This window comes from Argopecten irradians, chromosome 4, assembly GCF_041381155.1.
Source record: "Argopecten irradians isolate NY chromosome 4, Ai_NY, whole genome shotgun sequence".
NCBI classification, from domain to species: Eukaryota; Metazoa; Mollusca; class Bivalvia; order Pectinida; family Pectinidae; genus Argopecten; species Argopecten irradians.
In genome coordinates, this window is record NC_091137.1 from 11,665,224 (window position 1) to 11,684,631 (window position 19,408).

Below are 19,408 nucleotides of genomic sequence, written 5' to 3' on the forward strand. Positions count from 1 at the left end.
TACAGCAGGGTACCATGTTTACAATGTACACAAGCCGTCCAATGGTTACTACCATATTCTGAGGGACTACATGTTTACAATGTAATATTACATCGGTTATACACATACCATAACTGGTTACTGACTTCAATCACAGGGTACTGTTTACAATGTACATATAGCCGTCTGGTTAGACACCAGCTACAGTTTCAATGTAATATAACACTGTTTACAATGTACAATTACATAAACTGGTTACTGCCACAGCAGGGTACTGTTTACAATGTACATATAACTGGTTACTGCCACCTTAGCAGGGTACTGTTTACAATGTATTTGCAATATCCTGGTTACTGCCACAGCAGGGTACTGTTTACAATGTACATATAACTGGTTTTACTGCCACAGCAGGGTACTGTACATATTATACTGTTTACAATGTACATATAACTGGTTACTGCACACAGGGTACTGTTTACTGTACAATATACTGTTAACCATATTAGTTTAAATGTACATTACAGTCTGTTACTACCATATAAGCTACAGCTCTTTTTACAATGTTTTACATCAGCTATATACTGTTACCCCTTATAACATATAACAGGTTACTACCATATGGCACAGGGTACAGTTTACAATAATCCCTGTTTACAATTACATTCCAGGTACTGGACACACCAACTGGTTGTACCAGCAATGGTATTTACAATGGTATACTGGTTACTACCACAGGGTACTGTTTACAATGTACATATAACTGGTTACTACCATAGGGTACACAATGTACATATAACTGGTTACTGCCACAGTAGGTACTGTTTACAATGTACATATATACTGGTTACTAATCACAGGGTACTGTTTACAATGTACATATAACTGGTTACTGACACACAGGGTACTGTTTACAATGTACATATAACTGGTTACTGCCACAACAGGGTACTGTTTACAATGTACATATAACTGGTTACATGCTACACATAGTAGGTACCTGTTTGTCAATCACTCTGTACAATATAACTGGTTACTTGCCACAACCAGGGAACCATACTGTTTACAATACAAATAATACTGTTAACACAGTACAATGTTTACAATGTACATATAACTGGTTACTGCCACAGCAGGGTACTGTTTATAATGTACATATAACTGGTTAGACACTATGCCCTCCAGCCTGTAATACTCCATGTACATATGTATGGTTACTGCCACAGCAGGGTACCTGTTTACAATGTACATATAACTGGTTACTGTCACAGCAGGGTACATGTTTACAATGTACATATAACTGGTTACCATAGCAGGTACTGTTTGTCAATCTCTACGTGTACAATACTGGTTACTGCCCACACAGGGTATCTGTTTACAATGTACATAACTGGTTACACCACAGCAGGGTACTGTTTACAATGTACATATAACAACTGGTTGGTTACTACCATAACCTGTACAGTTTACAATGTACATATAACTGTTTACGCCACATTTACTGGGTACTTTAACAATGTACATATAACTGGTTACTGCCACAGGGGTACTGTTTACAATGTACATAAACTGGTTACTGCCACAGCAGGGTACTGTTTACAATGTACATATAACTGTTTACTGCCACAGCAGGGTACTGCCCCTTACATATAACTGGTTACTACCATGACAGGGTACTGTTTACAATGTACATATAACTGGTTACTGCCACAGCAGGGTACTGTTTACAATGTACATATAATCTGGTTACTACCATGATAGGGTACAGTTTACAATGTACATATAACTGGTTACTGCCACAGCAGGGTACTGTTTACAATGTACAATATATACTGGTTACTACCATTCTATAGGGTACTGTTTACAATGTACATATAACTGGTTACTGCCACAGCAGGGTACTGTTACATATAACTGTTACCTACAGCAGGGTAACAATGTACATATAACTGGTTACTGCCACAGCAGGGTACAGTTTACTAATGTACAATAACTGGTTACTGCCACAGAGTACTGTTTATAATGTACATATAATGGTTACTTCTGCCACAGCAGGGTACTGTTTTACAATGTACATATAACTGGTTACTACCACAGCAGGGTACTCCATGTTTACAATGTACATATACATGGTTACTACCATTTACATACTACATGTTTACAATGTACATATAACTGGTTACTGCCTCACAGTACAGTTTACAAATGTACATATAACTGGTTACTGCCACAGTAACAAGGTACTGTTTACAATGTACATATAAATGTTACTGTACAGGGTACTACTGTACATATACTGGTTACTGCAGGGTACTGCCCAACTGTACATATAACTGGGTTACTGTCAATCAGCAGGTACTGTTTACAATGTACATATAACTGGTTACTGGTTAAATGTATTACATATAACTGGTTTCTGCAAGCAGGGTACTGTTTACAATATAAATACCTTACAGCCACAGCAGCATATAACTGGTTACTACCATAACAGGGTACAGTTTACAATGTACATATAACTGGTTTCTACCATGACAGGGTACTGCTTATAATGTACATATAACTGATTACTACCATAGCAGGGTACTGTTTACAATGTACATATAACTGGTTACTGCCACAGCAGGGTACAGTTTACAATGTACATATAACTGGTTACTGCCACAACAGGGTACTGTTTACAATGTACATATAACTGGTTACTGCCACAGCAGGGTACTGTTTACAATGTACATATAACTGGTTACTGCCACAGCAGGGTACTGTTTACAATGCACATATAACTGGTTACTGCCACAGCAGGTACTTTTACAATGTACATATAACTGGTTACTGCCACAGCAGGGTACTGTTTAATGTACATAACTGTTACATATTGACAGGGTACTGTTTACAATGTACATATAACTGGTTACTGCCACAGCAGGGTACTGTTTACAATGTACATATAACTAGTTACCACAGCAAGCATATAATGGTTACAACATAACAGGTACAGTATTACAATGTACATATAACTGGTTACTTCTGCCACAGGGTACTGCTTACAATGTACATATAACTGGTTACTACCATAGCAGGGTACTGTTTACAATGTACATATAACTGGTTACTGCCACAGCAGGGTACTGTTTACAATGTACATATAACTGGTTACTGCCACAGCAATGTACATATAACTGGTTACTGCCACAGCAGGGTACTGTTTTTACAATGTACATATAACTGGTTAACTACTGTTTACAATGTACATATAACTGGTTACTACACAGCAGGTACTGTTTACACTACACATAACAGGGTACATTTACAATGTACATATAACTGGTTACTGCCACAGCAGGGTACTGTTTATATGTACATATAACTGGTTACAAAACAGGTACTTTACAATGTACATATAACTGGTTACTGCCACAGCAGGGTACTGTTTTATACAATGTACATACATATAACTGGTTACTGCCACAGCAGGGTACTGTTTACAATGTACATATAACTGGTTTACTGCCAATTAGGGTACAGTTTACAATGTACATATAACTTTTACTGCCACAGTAGGGTACTGTTTACAATGTAATATAATGGTTTATCCCACAACAGGATACTGGTGTAATGTACATATAACTGGATGACTGCCCACCAGGGTATGTTTACAATGTACATATAAAATGGTTACTGCACCACAGGGTTATGTATTACACGTGTACAAATATTGGCTTACTACATGACGGGTACTGTTTACATTGTACATATAGATTGCTTATGCACAGTAGGGTATGTTTACAATGTACCTATAAACAGGTTAAGCCTAAGCAGGGTATGTTGTATAATGTAAATATAACTGAGTTACTGCACAGCCGGTACTCGCATATACTGTACTTATAACTGGTTCCTGCAGCAGGGTACTGTTTCCCAATTGTCACATATAATGGTTACTGCCACAGCAGGGTACTGTTATAAGCTGTACATTATAACTTGTTACTGCCGACCGCCTTGGTACTAGTTTACAAATGTACTATAAACTGGTTACTGCCACAGCAGGGTAACTGATTTACAATGTAACACATAAAAACGGGTTTTCTACCAAGATAGGGTACAGTTTACCAATGTACATATAGTCTGGTTACTGCCACAGTAGCAGGGTAACGGTTTACAATGGTACATATAGATCTGGTTTACTACCATGAATAGGGTACTGTTTACTATGTCATCACTAACTGGTTACTTTACTTTACTGACACAGCAGGGTACTGTTTTACAAAAGTACATATAAACTGGTTACCGCCATATCCGCAGGTACTGAGTTTACAAATATATATCTATCTGGTTACTTTACCACCGCAGAAGTAACTGGTTACAATGAACATATAACTGGTTACTTGCACATGCATGGTACTGTTTATGAAAGTACATATACAATGGTTCACCTGGCCACAGCAGGGTACAGTTTACACATGATACATATAAACGGGTTACTGCCACAGCAGGGTCATGCTTATAATGTCCATATAACTGGTTACCGGGGCCAGGCCACAGGCATGGTACTAGTTTACAATATATATACTATCTGGTTACTACTAGCCACAGGCACGGGTACTGTTTACAATGTATAATATAACTGTTTATTGCCACATGCAGGGTACTGTTTACAAGTTACACTGTAACTGGTTACAATCGGAATAGAGCAGGGTTACTGCTTAAAAGTGTACACTCTAAACTGGGTTACCGACACAGCAGGGTCTTGAATAAAATATATATATATATGAGGTTACTTAGCCACAGCAGTGCTACTGTATACATTGTACATATAATCTGGTTACTGCCACAGCAGGGTAACGGTTTACAATGTAAATATAACTGGTTACTGCCACAGCTGGGGTAAACCCTTCTTACTAATGTACTTAATAAACTGGTTTACTGCCAAAGCAGGGTACCTGTTTCACCATGGTGCATATACCGTGGTTTTACTACCATGCTAGGGCGTACAGAGTAGCAATGTACATATGAAATGGTTACTGCCACAGCATGTAACTGGCTAATAATGTACTCATGAACCGATAATATTTACACAAAAGCTCCGCAATCTAATCATGGTATGTTGTACGTCAAACAGGCCAAATGGTTTTGAATTACAGTGACCCAGTGTGCTACCTGAGATGTATAAGGCTAATCACAGTTTAATGACAATTTTAAAATCAAGTAACACATAATTTCTGGTCATACAAATTTAACAAATATAATATCGAATCTTCTAAACTCTATTCTTTACTACACTTGCAGAGTTTAGTGAAGATATAGCGCCGACTTTGCAGTTTAATTTTTCTTTTTATTTTTTTTTTTTTTTTTCTTTATTTTCTTTTTTTTTTTATTTTTCTCTTTTTTTACATGAGAAAGAAAAATTTCGTCTAAACATCTGATAAAACTCCTCATGCTTTGAACAACTAGGCCCTTTAAATCAATTTTCTGTCCATAGATGATTTGCCTGATCTAAAATAGACAAAACAAAACAAATGTAAATGCTTAAAAGCTAAAAATTAGTTTACCTAACGTATTTGCCATTTACAAGCATGAAAAAAAACACGAGAGATCAGTTTAAACAGTATTAAGTCACATAGGAAAGGGCACGCTACAACACATACAGTCGTACTGAAATATGTAGTAAAGGAAAAAAATGTAATCAAATATATTCACGCTCGAATAACACTTGTGCATCCAGATAAAATGAAAATGATTGTTGTGTAATTATAACTTGATGTTGTGGATTAAATCCACGATTAAAAGCGCGGGATTTGGGATTGGATTTCAGCAACATACCTGTTAGAATAGATTTCTTTCTTTCTATTCGATCGTCCTAACGATGGCTCATTAGCTTCCCCATGACGAACTTCTTCTTCACATGTGTTTGTTAAAAACTCATACGGACGAGACACAGTCTCTGATTTCCGGACCGCGTTACAGCATCTGAAGATAGGAGCGAGCTGAGCCGATGCATAGACAATAGGCCGTCGTCAATTTTTGAAATACTATATCCAGTGGTCCGGTCGATACCGCTGACGCAATTTCCCGGTCTGCAACCACACTCAGAATGGAAACGCCCACGTAGCATATCAATGAGTTCAGCGCCCTCGAGAGCACATCTCCTTCAGATGGTTTGATATGAGAGAAACAACTGACGATCTAGAGACAAAAACATTATTGATAAGGAATATATTTTGAATTAAATGTTTACAATAACAAATCTTCTATCTGCGTATGAAACAACTTTCACTTAAACAAATGTAAGTTGAAAGCAAAGAAGTGAAGTCAAATTGACAATGATTATGGTTTAAGTATCGGGACATGGTTATATTTGGTGAGAAAATCACATTGTTCCCTTTTTTAACTTTTTATAATCGTTAGTGTTATACTTGCTAACACCGCCGACGTACTCGGCCCGAGGCCAGCCTCATTGTATGTTACGAACGCACTTTACTCGGTACCACCTCTACGGCGATGGAGGTCCACAGTGGTGATCAGTCACTGCGCGTTCTGTGGTGGGTATACAGCTACTGGCTCTTGTCCTCAACCATCACCAAAGCATGAAGCTCGCTCTGCTGTCTGGGCTTTCCTATGGCCCTCTGTTTTTCGTCTCAAGTCTTGCCCCGCAAACCCCTAGGTGCAGAAAGCATTCTCAAGCACAGATTGAGCATAACGCCCTCTGCAAAAAACCGACCCTCCCAACAGGGTAGTCTGTCTGAGCTGTTCCTTACATTCAGAGGTACTCATATTTGTATTTTTTTCTGTGGCATGCTTGACCTTCTTCCAGAACTGTGCTAAAGAAGCCCTGATGAGGAGAGAGGTGTGCGAGCGCACTGGCTGGTCTAACCAGCCACGTATACGCCAAAGCTGCAACCTCTAACTGATTTAGATGTTCTGAGTTCTGGTGACTATTAGCAGCAGTGTCCGGTGTCTGAGAGTCCATATGATAAACGCGCATCCTCCTTTCAATATCCCGCGGTGTATAGATACACGTAACGAAGCTCACTCAGCTTCCCTCCCTGCCTGGATGCATGGATTTCGAGAGACTTCGAATTTCTCAGATCTTGACGTTCCGTCTTTCTCCCCTTTCCTGTACAAACCTAACTTGTGTAAGAATGGGTTTTGATTGATTGGGACCTAGGTTTTCTTGCGGTTCTTTCTCTAAATCTCCTGCAAGATCCTTTAGGACTTCGTAAGTGGGCGACATGAGTATATTCTTTTTTGTGCTACACGGCACATGGCAGGGAGTTGCGTAATCAAGTCTTTGGAGAGTTCATCTCTGCCCGACAGAGAGCGTAAGTCTGGTGTTTTGTACAAGCGTACCTAGCTAATGAGATATGTGGTGTCGATGTTTGGAATAGTACATCATAGCACAGAAAGGAGGAGACAGCAATGAGCAGTTGGATCCTACTTGGCGGATTCTTCCAGATCTATGTCCCAATGATAGAATACACTGAGGATCTGTAGTGCCCACGCACCTTGGTCCAGGCCTCCCCCGGTGACGCCTAGTCCCCCCCGCTGGCTTATAGTCTGTCCTCTCTTTCTTCTTCAACACATTTTTTATCTCTTATCTGAACCAAAGTTCGCTCTCTCGGCGACATCCTCGCTTTTCTACCAGAGAGAGGTTTTTAGCGCACTGTACGAAGGCCATTCCTTCCCCACAGCGGGATCGTCCCAACGATATCTTTGTCGCACGAAAAAAAACATAACAACACCGGCTTTACTTGTGATTGGTGGACGCTGACCCATATCTAACTGACCAGTGTGCGGTAACATCTCCGCCTGCTAACCGTCACCAGCACCTTGTCATAACCTTTGTCTCTTTTAAGGATGGTGCGCTCGCTTGCGTCTTGAAACTCAACAATATTGAGGAGAATGGAAGTTGACGTTTGGTCTGCTGTATAAATGATGCAGTCTAAGCATAGAAGGTGTTCCACACTTCCCTAAGCATGTGATTTAAGATTGTTCACTTCTCATGTTGCGTTATGATCTCTCATAGAGATCAGGTGGTTAGGCTAGGCGTGGCAGAGAGGAGCAATGATGGCACCAAGCATGTTTGGCAAGTCCCCGGTGGAGACTTAGTTATATCGTATGCTTTTCAACCCTGTAAAGACCTGTTTTTATATTATCTTGATGTTTGTTTTTGGCATCCGAGGCTGGAATATAAAACCACATTTCCTTGAATTTGATGGGGTTTTCGATAAATAATGTCGGGTATCTCTCACTCCCCACCTGCGCGATCTTTACATGGAAAACTGTTAGGTTCAACTCTTGTCCGTCGTTTATTATCAGGCGTTCTTGATTTTCTTGGGTTTGTAAGGTCATTCTTGCCCAAGATGGTGATTCATCTACGGCTATCAGTAATCCCATTTTGCACTGGACATGGGTCGTCTGTCAGATGTTTGGTCAGATCATCTTTAATAGCGTCTGTTGGGTTGACTGCTAATGTTAGTTGGCTTGTCCTTGTGGACCTATCGACTCCTTATCTTCAGCTTGGCATGATAATCTTCACTGCCACATTACGAAGAGGATTAACTGACGTTGGTAACACCTGTCACAGATGTCTTGTCCATTCTCAACTCCCTGCCACGATATGTTGTGACTGACTTGGTGTGCTATATTGGAGAAGTAGCTTTAGACCTGTATTCTAAAAGTGCTATGAATCCATGGTTAATAAAGTTTCCAAAGACAAACCTGTATCAGCATATGTGGGGCTGGTTCCAATATGAGTTTGAAGGGTCCAACCATATCACATAGTTGAGGACTTATAAGTTTGAACCTCGGCTTCAGGATTAGTTGGGTTATTAGTGCTGGTGTTGAGTTCTACGCCTCCACTGAGAATCGAGTATCTAAATTGTATTATACTATTCTGTTCTGATAGCATTAATCTACAGGTTCTCTGTCTTGGTATGTTGGACTTGTCTCTTAATAGTACTAAAAACACTAATTTCGCTATGACCCACATTGCTATCTCACTCAATTAGCACATTTAACAAACTATTCGAATATTGATAAATTTAATGTAAATTTAACATAGATATAAAGAAATATTAATCAATATTAACGCTAAAGCTGAATTGCCCCTACCTTATATTGTTCATCATACGATGTACCCATGTTTAAGAAACACTATTAAAACGCGGTTTTCTAATAACTATAAAATCCGAGATGACGCACTATTGTTGCTTCTAAGAGGAAACGTTTATTATGCTGTTACTTTCGTTGAGGGAAAGATTACGTTAACAACATCAAAGTTTATTAGACGAGGGTTTTACTTTTTGTATCTCCTGGGGGGATTATCCTCTGTCCTCACATAGTATTCTTATTATGAAATGATTTTTTTTAATTTATTTTATCAAGTACAAATATAAACTGTAAAAAATAAATTACCTTCCGGTGCTTCATTTTAATTGATTTTTAATAAGCGTATTTGTATTAAATACAAATGACAAGTTTTCAGGGCAAAATCAGTCCATTTTGTTTCATCTGATCTTGGTGGAATGCTTAATTCTTCCGATAAAAAAATGACTTATAGATTATTCTCCTGGTATATGATCACCAAACGTACAAAGAATGCGTTATAATCGCGATAATCTATCAAGCGCCATTATCCATAACGAAGAAGAATCATCCAAGGAGGAAAGGATTGATTTTTTTTTGTGTTAAATGAAATTCATTATCTCTATAATCTAAATGCGACGTGATAGATTTCGAATTTTCCCGCTTCAGCCATTTTTAATCTTAACCTCAACTTCGCCTCATCTGATATTAAGTTTAATCTGAGAACCCATATTTTTCGTAATTAGGTTCTCTAACAAACTGTCTGTAATTAAATTTTTTAAAAATCTCAGTCGAGCGGCTAGGACTTTTGTTACACATAATCCGAACCGAGGCGGTTAGCGCAGGTCTGGGATATTACAAAATCTTCGTTCGATGAGACTGAGATAACCCAGGATTTTCGTTCAACTTAACATGAAAATTGATTTTTTTTTTTGCGCCTCTAAGATATTATAATAACCATTTATAAACGCGGACATTGTACACATTATTCCCGTCTTGGGTCCTCCTGGTTCAACGCTGTTTGAGACCATTACATCTGCGCCTTCGAATTTCAGTCATTGCGCGGTTATTAATACCTATAGTACGGTTATGAACACAATGCACGGTTACATATTGTTTTTTTATATTAAAAAAAGACAATCAATCAAATGAATTGATTATATGGATACTGGATAATGAAAATAATTTTCTTATTATAATGTTTCTCTGCAACGTTTGACGTCACTCGTTTCGAAACGTATTTACGTCTAATGCGCGGTAACTAATTCAGGAATTGGAAGTAAAATGATGAGCATCTTCTTTGTACCGAGGTGCGAGACATTCTTATATGTAGTTACATTAATTAATTTTACCATGTTATGGTCATCCTAAGCTACACAATTATTAGTAGCTCATAAAAATGTTACACTAGGATACCTGGTGTCGTCCGGCCGAAGGTTTAGTAGGCAGGGTACGTATATTCGTTTCTTATATGGTCTTCCAGTATAGATTTTAAATTCGTTAAATGTGATACTATCGACCACTATCTTTCATTGTATTAATTTATTATGTTCTATATCTGTGAAATTGTAATGGTGTGACGCTAATTATTACGCTTCGAGGACACTGTATGGTAACGGGTTAGATCTGGCCAACATCATGAGATGTAACACCAAACTGAGAATATTATGACATCATTTATTGAGATGTTTGGTTTTAGGCCAGAGCGCACTGCTATATCCCAAAACGAGGGATAAGCCGACAACGTTTGGTATCGGATCCTGGTCTTCTCCGATGCTAGAATGATTACAAAAATATATTACACACAGGGAATCGCAAAATTGGTCACTTGGTATACTCAACAAAATGAACATAATTATAAGTACTCATAGCCATCACATTTTATAAAAAATGCACGTTTCTTCTTGTGTCAACCCATGTTGTTTCTATACCGCAACTATAACATATTTATCCGATGTCGGCGCCAATATCTCAAATTATGCAAAATCTCCTATACATAGAGTCGAAATTACTATCAATTGGAGGGCGATATAAAATAATTCATTTGTTTGAAACAGGGGACTAAGGTTTGTGGTGCTTTCTCGGTGGACAGGCTGACTCGGAGAGGAGATGCCTTGGTGTACCACATAACAGAGATCGGCTTACGTAGTCCACGTTTATTGTTATAGCAGAGCGCCCTCTGGCCCTCATAACCAGAACATTTATCTGTCCTAATGTCTAAGTCTGGTTGACAGGGCCAGAGCAACAAGGGCTACATGGACAGTTATATTTTACATTATATTATCTAGCTCAAAGTAATAATATAATTTTAGAGAGATGCGTTTAACGTGAGTGAACATTTGTGTTTCTAGCTTCAACATTTAACCTCATAAGTCTAGTTCAAAGTGATAACAACTAAGTCCATCTGAACACTAGAAAACACAAACAAATCAATGTAAATTTCACTAGCGATTCAGTTTACTTTCATTTATCTATAGAATTAACAGATTATTTTGCTTATATAATTTATCATTACACAAAATGGTTAAATCAACGTACAATTTCAATTTTATCGCGCGGGCTCCAAAGGTGTAATTCCCCCCAAACGGGGGGTGGGGGGGGGGGGGAGGGATACCATCATATTACTCGCTATTACTACACCTAAAGTCAAGGCGCATTTATTGGCTCATAAATGCTGATCAGGATTATCATTAGAGTTATGACAGATGTATGTGTGCACAAAATATATCAAATATGAAAGAATATAACCGAAACTACGCAAGACTACACATAACAGCATAGACAGAACGGCGCACGTTAGCTGGCGGGAACCGTACGAAGTGCCATGCACATCTATGGTAACACCTGCATAAAGAATATAAGAACAATTCCTATCTTCAAATATCCAAATCTTAATATAGACCTGCTTCAAGTATTCGGACGCCACATTTTTATAAAATATGGTTCTGAGGCATACCTGTGCATTCACTGTGGCATATGCATGCTTTGACCGAATAGATCATTAAAAAATCGAGGCTGTATCCAAAGCTATTATGGTTATAGATCACACCGTATCTTCATCCACGAGAAGATCATTGCTTGTTGTAGTTATTTTTAGACACGAGCACTAAAATCCAATAACACTCATCAATCCAGCTGAACCTAATAAAACAGAAATTATCTGATACTGAAAAAAAAATTAATTGACTTGTATCGGGCGGATTCCTTTTATAAGTGGGGGTTTTGGTACAAGGGTAGAATGTTGCATAGCACCAAATAAATATTAACCTAAAGGCCGAAATAATTTTAGGTAGTTAAAAATAGAATGCAATTAATACAACAATTGTCCAAAATAATTGTTTTGAAGCTCATGTCTGCGGATCAGTCTTATTATTTATCAAACTGAGGGTATGGGTACAACAGGGCTCCTTCCGACAGTCGTTTGGATATTCCATGCTTAGTGCACACGTCACACGTATCAGCCAATTTAAGCCTAAACAAAGAGTCTTACAGAAATTCAGTATAGGTCACGCCTCAACATATTGCTTAATTTTCGGTGCGTTCTTTTATTGGCTCGATCGATACATTGATCGATCTTCCGTTTGTTTTAATGAGTACAATTTCAGATTTAATTATCCACCGCGAAAACGCAGTTTAACTGTCGAATGTATAACATCACAAGTGCAACTTGCTTAAGCGTTATGAGCTAGTAGCCAAACCCTATCGGATTTGGTATTCTTTTCTATTACCATGGAAAACTTAGTCCACAATACCCAATCCATACTGTATTCTTTTTTTTCCACCAGTGGGTTTTGATCCGTTTTTTAACAGTTTAATGACATTTAGCGTTTTCAATATATTTACCAACTGCTGGAGCGCGGGAGGATAATACAGGCAGCTTAGGTGGTCCTGTTTGTGAATTAAATTTTTACCAAACTGTATACAAACTGATTATTTTCCAAACACGGAAAGTTGATGAGTAACACACACGTACATCATAGTAATAACAAGACCATTAAAACAACGTTGATTATGGCACAATGATCGTAATATTTTAACGAAATAGTTAGAGTAGTGGTAGATCGTTTTTGTTTCTAACCTATATATTTTTTACCTCGCATCGTCTATACATCGACAAGTTACCGTCATCTTGAGATTAATAAAACTATTTTACACGGCTTTTTTCTCAGTGTTAGTACAGAAAAAATATTCCTGGTTAAATGTTTTTGAATACAAATAAAGGATACTTTATTCTCATTATTACCATTCAATTGTGGGGACTTATTAACATTTCACTGTTTTCTAATTTGAGATAGGTTTCGATAAAATGAAGTAATAATATTGAGTATTTTGAAGGCGAGCGCTTTTAGCAATGTACCCCATTCAATTTTATCTTTGGTTACGCTTTTTCCGGAAGTAGCTACCAAACAATTTGGGCCGGTTGTGGAATTTTCATGAGTGAGACGATTTCAAGTGAGACCTGTTGACTATGTATAATGATGGACTGAAGATTTTATCGAATTTTTTCATCAATAAGAAAATAATGATATCAAATGGATGATTCTGAAGTTTTTAATTTCAGATAATCAGAATAAGCCTAGCGTGCAGGAAAGAATAGAAGAGAAAGACAAGGTTTAAAGAGAGGGACAGAACAAGAGAAATAGATTGTGTTACAGGACATCTTGGTGCTCAGTGCAATTTCTTCAACAGCAATGAAAATACTAAACAAACTGTACCTTTGACATGGCCATGCTGCTTACCGATTTGTCATAACTCGACCTAGAACGAGCTGAAAAATACAAACAATTTCAGTAAAGATTTGATACCAGTTAGTTATCAAATTTTTAAAATATGCATGCAGAAGATTTAAATCTTACAAAAAATAAATCAAATGATTAAAAAGATGATTTTTAATGCATATTCCAAACCTAACAAGCAAATTCATGGAATTTTTATCTCCCACTTTCCTTAATCAAAGGCCCATAAGTACGCCAAATAGGGTCCAATGAAAAGTGCCAATCGAACTTGGTGAAAGCCCCAAGATATTTAACCATGTTACCAAGTTTCGAGAAAATCCAGTAATATTTGCAAGAGTTATTAAACGAAAACAGATGAAAATAGCATTTCACATTAATCAAAGGGCCATAACTCGGCCATTTCAGATCCAATAAAAGTCCTGTTCGAACATGGCCAAGGCCTTGAGACATTACCATGTTACCAAATTTTGAGAAAATCTGGTAACATTTGTGAGTTTTTTAACAGACACAGCCGAAAATGCAGACACAGCCGAAAATGCTGTTTTTTGTTAATCAAAAGGCCATAACTCTGCCAAATATGGTCCGATGAAACTGCCGAGCGAAATCATTCCAGCTCTTGGCACATTGTGACCAAGTTACAAAAAAATCGCTTAAGATTTGTGGCACTTATTGCATGGAAACTGAGCGTTACAGACGGACAAACCCAAATTAAAATCTACTGTTTACTTTAAAAGCAAATTCATGCCTACAAATATCATATAACAGAAGCTGCTTTCAATCACACATTCTAGCTTAAGTTTATATTCATAAAATTTGTATTTATTCATGGTTTGAGAGATCTGTGATGAAATTGAAGATGAGTTTCATAGCTTACGAGTTACTGGCGGTGGGTGTGGTGAGCCTCTATACATTGGCAGCGCCATCTTGTTACTGTTCAAGTACACCTGTAATGATACATAAATCATACAAAAACAAAGGTTGGGATAACAAATGAACTACAGAAGTGACTAACTGGGGGTAATAACAGGAGGAGAGAAAATAGTTCTCAATATATTCATTAAAAATACCTTATTGATAAGTGTAAAGTATAATATTGCATTAAGGGACAGCATTGGTTGGGTTGTAAAGATGTTCCAACATTTACAACAAGCCTTCCATCTTCGTTCGAATCACATGTGGGATAGTAATCCAATAATATAATTATTAGATCTCAATATTAAGATCTAATGCCCGAAACCAATATGGTCTTCGAAAGTTACGCCCTCGAATTAGGGCCTAAGTTTGACGCTTAATTACAAAGTGAAAACTAACCAGAATGTCAAACAAGAGGCCCAGAGGGCCTGTATCGCTCACCTAGTTTGAATGCTAAGAAATGTTCTGAATACAAGTTCATTGTTTCTTTTCTGAAGGAATTTTAATATTAACCTCTAAATCCCCTATTGGGCCCCACCTCTCCTGCCCCCAGGGGGTCAGAGCCAAAATTTATACAAGTTCTGTTCCCCTTCCCCCAAGGATGTTTATGGCCAAATTTGGTCACAATCCAAGCAAAACTCTAGGACAAGTAGAGATTTATAGGATTTACCTCTATTTCCCCTATTGGGCCTCACCCGTTCTGCCCCCGGGGGGCCAGAGCCAAAATTTATACAAGTTCTGTTCCCCTTCCCCCGAGGATGTTTGTGGCCAAATTTGGTTACATTCCATGCAGAACTCTATGACTAGTAGAGATTTAAAGGATTTACCTCTATTTCCCATATTGGGCCCCACCCCTCCTGCCCCCAGGGGGTCAGAGCCAAAATTTATACAAGTTCTGTTCCCCTTCTCCCAAGGATGTTTATAGCCAAATTTGGTTACAATTCATGTAGAACTCTATGACTAGTAGCGATTTAAAGGATTTACCTCTATTTCCCCTATTGGGCCCCGCCCCTCCTGCCCCCAGGGGGTCAGAGCCGAAATTCATACAAGTTCTGTTGCCCTTCCCCCAAGGATGTTTGTGGCCAAATTTGGTTACATTCCATTCAGAACTCTATCACTAGTAGCGATTTAAAGGATTTACCTCTATTTCCCCTATTGGGCCCCGCCCCTCCTGCCCCCGGGGGACCAGAGCCAAAATTTATACAATTTCTGTTCCCCTTCCCCCAAGGATTTTTGTGGCTATTTTTGGTTACAATCCATGCAGAACTCTAGGACAAGTAGCGTTTTAAAGGATTTACCTCTATTTCCCCTATTGGGCCCCGCCCTCCTGCCCCCGGGGGGTCAGAGCCAAAATTTATACAATTTCTGTTCCCCCTCCCCCAAGGATGTTTGTGGCCAAATTTGGTTACAATCCATGCAGAACTCTAGGACAAGTAGCGATTTAAAGGAAATGTTGACGGACAGACGGACGGACGGACGGACGACGGACGCCGCGCCATGACATAAGCTCACCGGCCCTTCGGGCCAGGTGAGCTAAAAATACATGTATAGCATGAATCAGTAGTTATATCCATGAACACAACTAGCTATATATTAACTGGTGTAGTTATATACATGAACACAACTAGCTATATATTAACTGGTATGACAACATATAAATCCATGAAATAATCACACATTTTATAGGTGACCCATAGCAATTATGTGCATCGCTGTATTAATCTAGGTTAAATCCTATTCAAATTTCCGTCACTTCCAGTTTATCAGGTTATAGTACGGTGTATCAAGTGGAAATTTAATATTAACAGTGGTAACCAAGGTTGTTTAATTATATGCATGGAAACAAGTATTTTTTATCAGTTCTGATTGATTCTGGAAATATTTAAATAAAATTAATGCATTTTAGTCGAAATACTGCAAGATATTTTGTAGATAATGATATTTTTACTTTCCGTCACCATTCCGTAATTTGTAACAACCGAGTAAAAATGGCGAGCGGGTAGATTTAAAAATAGTGGTGGGGGTACAGAAATGTCTAAATTCGGTATAAAAGTGCAATAGTGACGTTTTGTATTTTGGATTTAACATGATTTGGGATAATTCTTTCAGGATATGAAAGGTTAGCGTAAACACAACTTGAAATTTTGAATCTATATAGAGTCTATTTCTGCACCATGTGAATCCTGCCTCGATTGTTAGAGGTTAGACACGACGTAATGATCTCGTCATGCTATACCTCGAACATTGTTGGAGTAGTAGGACAGTTGCCAGGTGAAGACTTTGGTGAAGAGTGGTGGGACTGGATTGATCATTGCTGGCCAAATATCTCAATTGGTTCAGCATCCAGTTTAGACGACTCAGGTTCGAGTCCTGGCCTATATAGTTGCTTCACGTCGTCCTCTACTGCAAGGATTTTTAAGCGAGAAGGATTTGTCACTCAAAGTTTTGGATGAATATGTCACGAGCGGTTTTGTAAAGGCTCCAAGTGAATTTTTTTTATCTGGTTGCCAGTGTGGCTCCCAGGCCAAAAATTCTAGGCGCCAATTATAATAGTTGGTAGCCTGGAAAGTTGCAGTAGTATGAATAAGTGATAAGATAAGATAAGATAAGATTTATTTCCAGTACAGGAACGTGTAAGTTCCTCTTCACCGGACTCAAGGTCCATCATTTACATAATTTAAGGATCACTTCCAGTGATATTTCCTTTGTAGTTGTATACTATGTCCTGATTTTGCCAGTTTTTATCTAATCTATTTTTAAAGGTGTTGATATTAGGCGCTGAGATGACGCTTTCTGGTAGACTGTTCCAAAGTTTGACAGTTCGAATTTTGAAGGCGTTGCTTCGCAGCTGGGTTTTGGCTTGTTGTGGGAAGAGCATTTTCGAGTTTCCTCTGTTACTGTGTCTTTCTGCTACATCCTTCCAGAGTTGTATGAATGTACATGCTTCTTTGTCGTATATGCCGTTTATCATTTTATAAAGTTCTATCATATCTCCTCTGGCACGTCGGTATGACAATGTTGGGAGCTTCAGTATTCTAAGCCTTTCTGGGTATGTTAGATTGCCCATTCCTGGAAGACTCTTTGTTGCTCTGCGTTGAACAGCTTCTAGTCTGTCGATGTCCTTAACCTTGAACGGGGCCCATACCGAGCTTGCGTAATCCAGTTGTGTTCTTACCAAACTTTTATATAATGGGATGAAAGATTTAGAGTTCATGAAATTGAAAGTTCTTCTAAGTAGGCCAAAAATCTGATTGGCCTTATTTACTTTTTCGCTTATATGGTTATCAAATGTTAGCTCGTTATCAATAGTTACTCCAATATCCTTTTCCTTGTCCGTTTTCATGAGGTTGTTTCCTAGTAATTTATATGTCCCTGTTGCTCCTTCCATGATACGCTGGTGTCGACCTATGTGCATGTGTTTACATTTTTCAGGATGCATTCTCAACAGCCAAGTATCGCTCCAGGTCCCCATTGTCACGAGATCCTTCTGTAGTGTACATTCATCTTCTCGCTTACTTATTATTTTAAATATCTTGGTGTCATCCGCAAACAGGTACATGTCAGAGTTGACTATTTCCGGTAGATCGTTGACAAATATAACAAACAGTAGTGGACCAAGAACTGACCCCTGTGGGATTCCAGATGATACTTCTGTCCATTCGGAATTGGTTTCCTTAATTGAGACGTGTTGTTTACGTCCAGTTAGGAAACATGTTATCCAGTTAATGATTTGGTTCGAGATATTGTACGCGCGTAGCTTGTTGGTTAGCCGTCTGTGTGGCACTGTGTCGAAAGCTTTTTGATAATCCATGTATACACAGTCTATCCCCAATCCCTTATCTATGGCTTCAGTCCACTTGTCTAATACCTCTAGGAGTTGTAGGGACGTTGATCGTCCTGATATGAAGCCATATTGCTTGGGTGAAAATAGACCATTTATACGCATGAATTTGTTTATATGTTCTCTCACTAGAGTCTCCATGACCTTGCATATGACTGAGGTTAAACTAACAGGCCTGTAGTTTCCCGCTGCACTTTTATCCCCCTTTTTTTATAAATAGCACATACTCGAGCTTGTTTCCATTGATCGGGGATAGTCCCTTCCTTCAGTGTTTGGTTGAAAATGATTTCAAGTGGAGTTGCTATAGAGGAGGCAGTCTTCTTTAAGAATTCCGGGTGCATGTTATCTAATCCTGGTGATTTGTTTGGCTTCAAGTTTTTTAGTACCTTAATTATCATGTCATTAGTAATCCTGAGTTCCGGCATAGCGTGATTGATTTCTTTTTCTCTTAATCTTGGGGTTTCTCCTTCCTCTTCCTTCACGAATACACTTTGAAAGAAGTTTGCTAGAATGTTCGCCTTCTCTTTATCGGTGGTAGCTTTATTCGATTTGCTGTCCTTTGGGTTTAAATATAGGTCTCCGATTTCTACTTTCGATTTAGATTTTGAGTTTATATACCTCCATATTAGCTTCGGGTCGGTTTTCGCCTTTATGGCCAATGATTCTTCATAGTTTTTCCGAAGTTTCCGAGTCATCGTTTTGACTTTGTTAAGTGAGTACTGAATCAACATGTTTTATTTATAAGAATGAAGTTTGATATACGGCAAATGGACATTTAATAGCTTATATAAAATGACTTTATGGTAAAATATCAAAAGAAGAAACCCCATCCAATGCGATTTGTTCCCGGGAGAAGGATGTTGCA

The 19,408-nt window shown here is 38.3% G+C and overlaps 1 protein-coding gene across 4 annotated transcripts in view; it reads right to left on the reverse strand.

The window, feature by feature from the left end:
- LOC138320610 (SWI/SNF-related matrix-associated actin-dependent regulator of chromatin subfamily E member 1-like) overlaps nucleotides 1–19,408 on the reverse strand; it is a 53,485-nt gene that overhangs the window by 33,683 nt on the left and 394 nt on the right. For 3 of the 4 annotated variants that reach the window (XM_069263707.1, XM_069263705.1, XM_069263706.1), the window contains 2 exons: nucleotides 14,665–14,734; nucleotides 13,770–13,822 (listed from right to left, as the gene is read on the reverse strand). In XM_069263707.1, coding sequence (XP_069119808.1) covers nucleotides 13,770–13,822; nucleotides 14,665–14,713 — 102 coding nt within the window. In that variant the 5' untranslated portion in view covers nucleotides 14,714–14,734. The remainder of the gene's footprint in view (nucleotides 1–13,769; nucleotides 13,823–14,664; nucleotides 14,735–19,408) is intronic. The other variant, XM_069263704.1, reaches the window with a different exon arrangement.